Genomic DNA, 11,205 nt, shown 5'->3' on the forward strand with positions numbered 1-11,205 from the left:
TTGAAGCGCAGCTCCAGATACTGTTGAGAGGAGAGAATGTAAAAACAAAAACAAAAAAAGAAAAACAAACAACAAAAACAAAAGAACAAACAAAATCAAAAGGCCGATTATATATCATCTCAGAGTCTGTATGGTTAGTGCTGAGGACATGTACTCTCAGGATCAGAACTGTCAGTTCAGGATCTTTGCAAATGACTGATAAGTGTCCTTGAGGTTCACGAGAGAAACAGTCAGTCTGGCAGGAGATAAAAACCCTTTAAAGACAATGAGTCTCGAGACAAGAACATGCGTTTGTGTTGGACATCAACATATCAAGGATAACGCAGATAAGAGGACAGATAAGGAAACTGAGCTCTGAGATCATACGTAAGAAGGACGACGACAGGAGAAGCAAGAAAGTGCTGAGAGTGTAAAACAGAAAAACAGGCAGACAGAGGAAAGAGGACATCACAATTAAGAAATGCTTTAAAAACACATTAACAGGTCATAAATCCACCACAGTGGCACAGTCATGTCAAGCTATGTGTGCTTGTCGTCTGTTAGTTCTCCACTTGTGTGTACCTCATAGGCGCTGGACAGCCGCAGCCTGTAGAAGACTGGTATGAAAACATGAGCTGGGATGAGCAGGCCCAGGAAGTAGGAGCATCCCAGGAACCAGTACTGAGTTCCAAAGGTGTACACCTCTGACGGAGCACCCAGGATGGCCACCGCGGACTGGAAAGTGGCCAGCAGGGACAGAGACACAGGCAGGCAGCTCATGGAGCGGTCCGCCATCAGGAACTCCTGTGGTGAACAACATGTTGGTGTCAGCCATGATAGGGTAAAACTTAGGTGAGTATTGTGAGGAAAAAGCATCTAACCTGTGTTGTGCGCTGGCGCCCGCCAGAGAAGGCATAAAAGAGGCCGATGCCAGCTGAGGCCACCAGCAGCAGGGCAAAGATGACGTAGTCCACGGTGGTGAAGTGCATCTGGACTACCTCCCCCATGATGACGCTAGATGTGGGGCGTCAGTGCAGTGAAAGCCATTGAAAGCACAGCCTCTGGAGGCTGATCACAATGTTAAAGAGAGCACCTCACCAGCAGGGAGACCCGCTGAGAGCTGGAGGAAGAAAAAACAAGGAGAGAAAGTACATGAGGATGAGGTCAGGTTGACTTTTCTCTTATACTTGCTTGGGGACGTTCACACGGACAGCTGCTGTTCTTATTGAACTGTCTGTTTGGACTGACAACAGTGCTCTTGTAAAGTGGTGGCCATGCGTCACCACAACTTGGAGGGTGCATACGCCACTCGCACACTAGTGGACCCTTACATACGCGAGCATGTGGAAAGACTAACACTAGCTAAAGACTCGGGGAACGGGCTGCACTGTGCAGTGACAGAAGCAGCATGCCAGGTCTTGATTGTTAAAAAGTTGACTAAAGTATCCTCGTTAACAGTCACTGGAGAAACAGCAGAACAAGAGTAATATATTTTTAATGCTAACAGATTTTATTGTCATTGCAACTAGTAATTAAACATATTCCTTTGTATCGGTGCCAATAGTACCTGCAACAGCAGAATCACACCAGCGTGGAGCAACAGTGTGATACACTTGCTAATTACTGCTGATGGTATCAAAAGCATCCACTTGTCTGTAAATGTATTTTCCATATGATCAAATTCTAATATTTATTGTAATCAGAGAGCTTAAATCAAAAATTTCAATTTTTGGCAAAAACAGGCATCAGTCAAATTGTAAGATTATCACAGTCAAAGCTGGTGCTTCCTATAGTCACAACAGACTGACGGGTGTTTCTGCTCAGGACCTTGCACATATTTAGATAACTGGGATACAACCTTGCTTTATTTTGAGTCTGAAAAAAGCCCCTGAGACAGAAAAAGTATTGGATTTAAAAGAGAGATTCTGTTTTCATAAAGGAGACCTGATGAGAAACTGTGTCACAGAAAGATTTAATGAAAGGCTGAAAGAATATGAGGAAACATGAGTGACAAAAAGTTCCCATTATCTAAAACAAGTCTGATGTTGATGTTGCTTCAAGCTAAGTTTTGATAAAAATGCTTAAAACATGCTGTTTATTGTCACATGTACTGCACAAAGCTGACGCAAGTTCAAAGATAAAATGTGTGGAGGCAGAAAAATGATAAGAAAAGAACTTACTTTATTTGTTTTAAAAGCAACATTTTTTGATTAAAATCGAACCACAACATTTCCAATCCCAACCTTCTTCCGACTGTCACAGTATGTCAACTGTAATTTTTTGAGGTATAAAAGACAAATTGCAAATTGCAAAACACAACATGTCAGAGAAAACAAAATTCCAACAAAGTCTTTTACAAAAAGATACAAAGAAGAATATCGACTTACTGCACCTACTGAGATCAGGCTGCTGCTGCTGCTGCTGCTGCTGCTGCTGGCGGACACACACTCAGACTGGAGGAGGAGATCTCAGTCAAAACCCGCAATCATGATCACTGGAGAGACAGGAGAGAGCTCTACCTCAACCTGAAAAAAAAAAAAAAAAATACATGAGGAAAGAGACCTAACACAATATTGTTTCAAATGATTCAATACCTGAAGAAACTCTACAAAAACAGAACTTTGATATCTTTTGAGGCGTAACATTTTAAACAAATAAAACCCAATCCCTTGTTATGTTTTTAAAAGAGACACACAATGCTAGTCCTTTTCAGATTTCACTTTAGGGGATTGTTTTTGTTGTCGACATAGAGGACCGTTTTTTCCCCTCCACTGCTCATCTGAGAATAAACACATAAAACCAGCTTCACAGTTTCATGGGAGTTGGATTTTCCCAAACCAGCCAATACAGTCTTCATCAAACATGCAAAAGACAAATTGCAGTGCAGTAAACTGAAGCAATAAATGTACAAGCTGCTTCTGATTCATGTTTTATAGATTTCTAGTGAAGACATTTTTGTTTTGCACAAGGTCACTTACTAAGAGTGTCAGGGCGACCCATGAAAATCAGGAATGATTACAGCTCTGCTCACACGCACGTGGACAACTGTTGAGCTGCTCTCCAGAAAGGCACTTCACTAACCATGTTCACATGCTGGCAGCTGTAAATGGCAGCGAAGGGCAACTGTTTCAAATGACAGGAGGCCAAAGATCTCGGGGCGCTGCCACGGAGTCCAACTCTTGCTCGTTGTAACGTTTGGCTGTTGCCATTTTGGGCAACTTTGTAACTGTAGGAACCAAAATGAAACTATGCGTGGATTTGCATGTGTGTGATTGTGAGTGTGTGAGATTATGTTTTTATGTGTGATCGTCAAATAGAAGCGGTGTTCTGCACTGACTGCCTGTCTGTGTGATACTCTGGGCTGGTTTGATCAAGCACTGGCCAACACATAGGACCCCATTAAATCCCATTATCATTATAGATAATCTCTGATCCACATGAATATGACTGGTTGGGAACAGAAGCAACTGGTTCAGGTCAAATGCAGCCACTTACAGGATGTTTTTTTTCATTATAAAAATCCATTACTACTCCATTAGTCCTTTAAATTTCTTCTTTTAAATTAACTAAACATTTGCTGCATTACTTGTTAATTCAGCCTTTCAGGAGCGTGCGCAGGGGTCTGCTGTTCCTCAGAAACCTTTGCTTCTGTTGTTAGTTACAGGATTTGTTACACTGTTGGGCAAAAAAAACCCTGCTGTTAAGATGCCTTTCTAAACTGGGCAGCATCAGTGTGAAAAAATGCATTCAAACCTGACAAGTTACAAAGGGCCCTTGGATTAAAATCCTTCCCATGCTTAGAACAAGGAGCCCAGCAGCTTCACAGAGTGGGGGCCTGTGGATATTGTACTCTAGTAAAGCTACTTAAAATGCCAAACTGACATGTGCTTACACAATTAAGGTATGGGACACCTTATGACATTATAGTACAATTTGAGTGTGGAATCTCTAAATTTAACATGTAGAATACAGGTAATGTCAAATCATTACAAGGTATGAGTGAACAGTAAGATAGACATTTAGATATAACTATAAATCCAAGAATAAAATAACAGTAGTTATTCAGAAAATCCTTCACAGTTAAATCAGAGATAACTTCCTTCTCTGGCTGGTCTTCAATGACTCAGGTCTTTTCATTTGATAGAGATCATGTGACTGGCTGATCGTACCTGCCTGGGCCAGTTTGGTCTGTCTTGTCATGTTTTATTTCCTTCAAGGTCTCAATTGTTTTCCCAACTAAAACACTACCAGAAGTCGCAGCATGCAAAGGTCACATTGGAGTCTGGATGTTTAAAAGGAGTGCGCCATGCACTGCCCTTTGTCACAGCCAGACCTCAGAGCAATCAGCTCGAGTGAACTTAACAGCACAGACAGTCTAATGTTTAAGATTTACCACAAATCAAAACTCCCAAAATACAGGCCAGCATACTGAATGAAAGAAAAGTGAAAAAAAGCATCCAGCTTCACTCTAGCTGGTATAACACGGTGTGGGCCACTGAGCACTCGATTTACATTTACTCCAATAGAGTACTTAACAACAGCCCCATAGGCTTCTCCTCTCTGGATAGTGTACAGTTAATGGCATGCTGCACAAGACAATACTTGGGAATGTTCAGCACAAAAGGAACATGGCTCACAGCTAGCAATGTGCTTCTGCACCAGTGGGCCGAGGCCTATTTCACTAGATCTGTGCGATCTGTTGCCACCACACAAGTGCAAAACGGGCAACAATCAACCAGCTACTTCTGCAGTATCAGTATTGGAACAACTCTTGTGTGCAGCAGTCAAGTGGTTAAGACACCATAGATCAAGAAAAAGCACTATCCCTGGTTTAAATCATGTCATGTCACTTTCTCTTCCTGGATGAAATAGAAAAGAAACCAGTCATCACATTTAAGAAGCTAGACATGGCAAATGCCCAAAACTTAAGCTACTAATCAACTGTCAGAATCAGCTGTCAATTTTCTGTCAGTCGACTGATTGATTAAGCCACTGATTATTTCACCACTAAACCCCACACAGAGGGCAACACAAGAAATCTACAATCAATACCCACATTTATCACTTTCATCTAGCGACATCAAAACACCCAGTCTCCCACATTTAATCAATGCTTAAGCATCTTCAATTAAAGCAGGTAGATGCAGATTCTTTTCACTCATGCTGCTGCCTGCTCTTCATCACTGTTTCCCACAAAAGAAAGACAAAAATATTTAAGTCAAGGTGTGATACTGCCTGTGTTTAATATTTGGCCCGGCTCTCTGTATGAATAATAGGTGATGGTTGTGTCACAAGCATCACAAAACATCACACAAGGAGGTCACTGAGGCCATGGTTGCCTGGCAACACAGGAACAGTGACTGTACATCACATGAAGCAGTCGGTGCGTTTATCCCCACACCCCCGTCTTGTGTGTAAATGGTGGTAATTACAAAAAACCTGCTGTTTGATGGTGTGAGAGCTGGCAGAGCATGGGAAGGTTTGCAGCTGACATATGATTTCTGAATGAGGCTAGTGCTATATAAAGCATGTCAATGTAGTTCAAAGTAAACCATATCTGTTCATTCTCAGATAACCAACCACCCTCAAACAGGATTAACGGGTATTAAATGGGCGAACCAGAGAAGTACTAAAAAGCAGCAGGTTAATCTCATTTCAGAGTTGCACACAATCACAGTTTGATAAAACAGCTACTGAGGCTGCATTAGGTATAGCTGGGTTTAGAGCTAAATGCTAATGCTAACAATGACAATGCTGTAATAATGTTTCCAGTGTTCTCCATCTTAGTTTAGCATGTTAGCACGCTATCTGGTCATAAACCAAAGTGCTGAACAAAATGATGGCACAAAAGGAAAAACACAGTTGATCCTCAAAGTTATAACGATTTATCCTAATCCACTATCGGAAGGTCGGTGGTTCGATTCCTGGCTCATCCAGTCCATATTTCAAAGTGTCCTTAGGCAAGATACTGAACCCCAAATTGCCCTTGATGTATCATCAGTGTCTGAATGTGCGTGTATGGTAGAAAAGCACATATGTGTAGGGGAAAATGTGTGTGGAAATGTGGCTTAGGGCGATAAGACTAGAAAAGCACTGTAAAAGTGCAGTCCATTTACCATTTACATGGATATTTATGCTACATTACTAAGACATTTCACTTGAAACCACATTTTGAGACATTGTCTGGGAAACATTAATGTCTGGGAAAAATTTTGTGACAATCCATCTGGTAGATGTTGAGATATTTGAATCTGAACCAAAGTGGCTGACTGACTAACAGTGCCATCAATAGAAGCAGCTTGGCTGAAAAGATGTTCTTCGTATAAACATAGCAGGCTGCTGGTTCTGTTCTGGACTACTTCCCACACTGTGGATGAGACAGTCCTGGACGGTTTTATAGAAAAACTCAGGGAAGTGGTTGTGATCAGAAAACATAAATCTAACTTGTCGAAGTTTGTTTTCAAATGTGGAATGAGCTCATTGTTGGCTGAAAAAAAACCCCACTACACCTGTGGTTTCTTACCAACAGTCACATAACACTGACCCTCCAACCTCACTGGACTGTAATGAGCCCATTACAGCTGAGCACAAGACAACGAGGTGAAGACGATGTCGCACAAGAAAAAACTTGGACAAGTGACACAAAGGTGAAATGTATACTTCATCAGAGGTGTTTTAAAACAGTATTTTTCAGCTTTACAAGAGAAAATAATTCATGGTTCAAGACTTAAGTCATGGTCACGTGCCGTACGATCTTTCTCACTCACTTACATTGAAGCCTAAATGACTAATTCAAATGTGTGTTTCTGTTTTTCTGTGATCTCCAGCTGCACCAGCAGGTAAGCAGGTCAGAGTTCACCTTTGGTCAGCCAATATAAACACGGCTGTGCTGGGTTTGGAAGTGGAGAATTTATTATTCTAGCATTTTTTTAACACTATTTTGAATGAGGATGGCATTAATGGACAGCACAGAGTAGTTATCACACTCCATTAACATGATCAGAAGAAGCTAGATTCTTAAATATAAAGTTATATCTTTTATTACACAAAGCAGTTCAAGTTGATTTGTTACAACACTGAGTGAAATGAAAACCAAACAAACAACTAAAAAGGTTCAATGAGTGATGCAAAAGAGTTCAGATTTGATAAGTGGATTTGGATTTCATAAAATATTATTGAACACCATCCCTAATCACTTTCTTTTGCTAGTAGGCTATAAACATCAATTTGAATGCCACTTACATTTACAGGATAGTACAATAAGACATTTGAGAATACAAAGAAATGTGTCCAGACTTATATTTTAATCAATACAAAAATTAGTTTCAATCAATCATCACACACAAAAGGCAGTGCGGGGAATGCCATACTATCCACTAACTAAAATACACGTGTGTGCAACCTGCATGCTTAAACACAGGCACAAATGGTTTACTGTTGTCAATTACTGGAGTTTCTGCACCCACAGCAGATTGCTCTGCTTGTATCTAAGTGACCCAAAAGGCCAATAATTTGAGTAATCATTAAACTTTCAGCTGAACCATGGCCTCTTCTGTGAAACAACGACCTACATCACAGACTGTGATCTGTGAGGTAGAAAAACTGGAAGCATCACAATTTGTTTTCACAAGCACAAAAGATAAAAAGCTGCTGTTTAGTGGAATATGAAATCATAATTTCTGATTAATGGGCTGTTATCTGCTCTTAAAGACAGTGTAATGCACGGGTGTTTTCACAGTGCGTCAGTGTTTTGTGACAATTGTTTACAAGACATCAGATAATACCAAAGGAGAATGGTGTCTGCTTGAGGCTTGTGTAATCATTAGCCTGCAGGAGATGTGATAGTTTCTCACAGCAGATAAGGTTAGCGTGGCCTTCTCCAGATGAGCTGAGAAAATTCACACAAGTCTTCAGGGTTACCTCTGGGTGAGGTGGACTGTTGTGTGGATATGACTCTCAGTGAATTTGCTCAGTGGATCTTTACCAGAAATGCTCACATCTATAGGTTGCAATCGGTGCCCTGAAGTAGATTCTTCATATTAGACAACTAAATTTGGTTCATAGCTGCGGAAAAGCAGTCAATAATGTCTGAGAGGTGTTGATCATTGATGTACAATATTTCATGCAATATAAGCTAAATTATTATAACTGTATTAACAGTACAGTAAAACCTCTGACGGGTGATACATTTCTATGGTCTCATGACATCTCACCCAATCATAGAGTGATATTTTGGACATAACTACATGTGCTTATGGTCATGCAGCAGACTGATATAATGGGTTAGTTTTGGTGCTGATACTGACCATATTAAGATTTTTAAACCATCTATTTGTACCATTCTAAATGCAATGTTTTATATACAGTTGTGTAGTAAATGTTTCACACAGTGATAATTAATGTTTCACAGACAAACTGAAATAATTATATTAAACCATTCAGTTATTAGCCCATATACTGTACTTGTGGGACAGGCTTATTAAAAAGGCCTAAGGTTCACTGCAGCACCTCTGATGGTATTAGGATTTAACAGGTTCGTTAAAACCAAGAGGTAAATATTGGCTTTATACAGGAAAGGGTTAAGGATGTTGCCTGATAGTGAATTCAAACAGAATGTCTCTTTAGCGTAAACACAAATTAAACTGTCAAAATCTACGTGAATGATAAAAAAAAAAAAAAAAAGGTTTAAGGTTAAGAAACTTATTCATTTTCTAACAGGCAATGTGAACATCGACAGACCTGCTGCACAGTTGGCTAATTAGTCCCCACACGCTACGACCAGTCATTCATTTCAACCGCCGTTTGAGCTAGCCCAACCGGCTTACGTTTACACATTTGACCGTTAACGTAACACGACGTGACATTACCTAACTACTTTGTTATTAACACAGCAAGGTTACATACTCTCACAATATGGATAAACGGTAACTATAGAGAACACAAGCATAAAAACCTACTTGATATTTAACCGTTCATCCACATGTCACTGTTGCCCAACCACCCGAACTTTCTCAGCTACCGCGTGGAGCAACGTTAAACTGATAACAGGTAAACCTACGCGCTCGTGGTGACAAGGAAACACAAACATTTTAGTCCCTATCGTGAGAATATCGTTTGAATTCAGTAAGTAGCTAACGTGTCTTACCTTGGATCACCCTTCGCTGTCCAAATACTACTGCTATGGTCCATCATTTGTATTTTCTCGTGGTCAGGCGTAAACGGACCGCCCATTCTCCTTGACGCTAGATTGGATGCTGCCTTCAGGCACCCCGCGTAAACTAGATGTTCGCATTCACTTCTGTATAAACGAAATTCGTGCGTTCAGTTGTAAAAAGCATCGCCCCACCTATGAGTTGAATTGTTTTGATTAAAAGCACTTACTTAGGCCATGTAATAATGGTTGATTTTCTTATTTACGATGGTTTTTGCTTTAACCCTGTCATTATGTGAGACAGAAAACAGAGGATTCCCACTGAACAGTCAAGTCACTGTACGTTTTCCTGTCATTGTAATTACATAGTCCACACCAGTATTTGGACAGTTACATATTTGTTGTTCTTTAGGCTATTCAGTATGAGTTACAATAATGGATACTACATTAAAATGATAGTTTTAGCATTCATTTAAGTACGTTTACATCAATATTGAAAGAACTGTGTGTGGGATCCAACTGTTTCAACACACAGTGACCAAATTGTAAATGTTCTGGACACTTGGCCACTCTTGTGCAACTGTTTTTCCAATGTTAGTTCATGCACAAGAGTGAGAGTTGCCATTAGATTGAGGTGGAACTGTCTGTCAGTATGAGGAGTAAAGAAGTGACCATGCACGTGTAGTCGATAATAATGAGGCTCAAAAAAAGCAAAATTATGTTAGAGAAATATCAAGCTTTGCCAAAATCAACAGCTGGGTAAAAAAGAAGGTGCGCAGGGGAAAACTAGAAAAGACCTGGTAGACTGACTCAATTGCATGATGAAGAAAAACCTCTTTATGACTGGTTCTGTCACGGCTTGGGTATGTATGGCTGCCAATGGAACTGACTCACTGGCATTTATTGATGATTTCACTGCTGATGGAAACAACAGGATCAATGCCGAGATTTACAGGAGCATTATGTGAGCTCAGATTCAGCCATTCAATGCATTAAAACTCATTAGACAACATTTCATCATTAACCTAAGATGTCAATGAGATTTCATGGAGGTTAAATATTGACTGGCTGAGTGATCAGACATTGAACTGAATATGTTGAAGACCAGATTAAAGGCAGGGAGGCCCCACAACATGCATGAAGTGAAGGTTGCTGCAGTGAAGGCCTGGGAGGGCAGCACCAGAGAAGAAACAAAGCATCCGGTGATGTTTATGGGTCAAAGACCTCACTCAGTCATTGACAGCAAAGGAATTTTCACAAAATATTAAATATGATGATTTTGTTTGATTTCACATGTATCTACTGACATAAATCTATGAAAGCTGAGACTTTGCACTTTAATGTAGCATCTATTATTTTCATTTAAAATGTAATATACTGAAGAATTAAAACGAGTCACTGTCCTAATACTGTAGGTAGGACTGTAGGTTTTGACATTAGTTGACCTCTTGCATCATAATTACGACCTTTCCTACGTCACTGAAGGCAGCACAACACGTGCTTTGGCACTCCCAATCATATTTAATTGGAACAAGGATTTGTGAGCGCAAGTTATCCTAAAGTTATTGAAGGTGATATTAAAACGCTGCAGCTGAGTCACTCGAGATTATGTCAGCGGTGCCATTGTAATGTGTGTGCAGTGAAAACAGGGACCGGGTTCATCCGGTGACGCCTGTCCACGGCTGCGCTGGAACTGAGGAAATCGTCATCGTGTACTAAATTAGCACAACAGCTGCTGATTGATTTAATAGATACAGTGACAGTGTAGCTCCTTCGCCCCCGCGTCACACAGAAACACCGTCTGTTTCTTACCTCTTCTCCTCTACGTCCAGAGCAAGTGAGAGCACATTTTCTGACGGGGATATTCTCCAGCGCGCACATCTGTCCAGCGGCAAACATTCTCATCCTGTTCAGAAAATACATCGGTGACTTTCATGGAGCATCCCCGACGCCATCCTCCATTTCTCCCAGTGCGCATTCGTGTGAGCGCAGCCGCATAGGTCGCCACATCTCTTCCCCCTCCTCCAGCTGATGACTCGTGTCTCATTGAATGAATAGTGACAACAGTGTACCAC

General features: G+C 40.7%; 1 protein-coding gene across 4 annotated transcripts in view; it reads right to left on the reverse strand.

Annotated features, from left to right (window-relative positions):
• Window positions 1-11,091, reverse strand: part of slc5a6a (solute carrier family 5 member 6a) — a 21,014-nt gene extending 9,923 nt beyond the window's left edge. Inside the window, exons 1-5 of one of the 4 annotated variants that reach the window (XM_056405342.1) lie at window positions 10,943-11,091; window positions 2,376-2,504; window positions 861-1,099; window positions 562-783; window positions 1-20 (exon numbers count right to left, since the gene is read on the reverse strand). The exon at window positions 1-20 is cut by the window's left edge and continues 46 nt beyond it. In XM_056405342.1, the coding sequence (XP_056261317.1) occupies window positions 1-20; window positions 562-783; window positions 861-986 (368 nt within the window). In that variant the 5' untranslated portion in view covers window positions 987-1,099; window positions 2,376-2,504; window positions 10,943-11,091. Of the gene's footprint in view, window positions 21-561; window positions 784-860; window positions 1,100-2,366; window positions 2,505-9,124; window positions 9,200-10,942 lie in introns of those variants that run through there. The other 3 variants (XM_056405344.1, XM_056405341.1, XM_056405343.1) reach the window with 3 other exon arrangements.
• Window positions 11,092-11,205: the final 114 nt, after the last annotated feature.

Source organism: Seriola aureovittata, chromosome 19 (assembly GCF_021018895.1).
Source record: "Seriola aureovittata isolate HTS-2021-v1 ecotype China chromosome 19, ASM2101889v1, whole genome shotgun sequence".
Lineage (NCBI taxonomy): Eukaryota > Metazoa > Chordata > Actinopteri > Carangiformes > Carangidae > Seriola > Seriola aureovittata.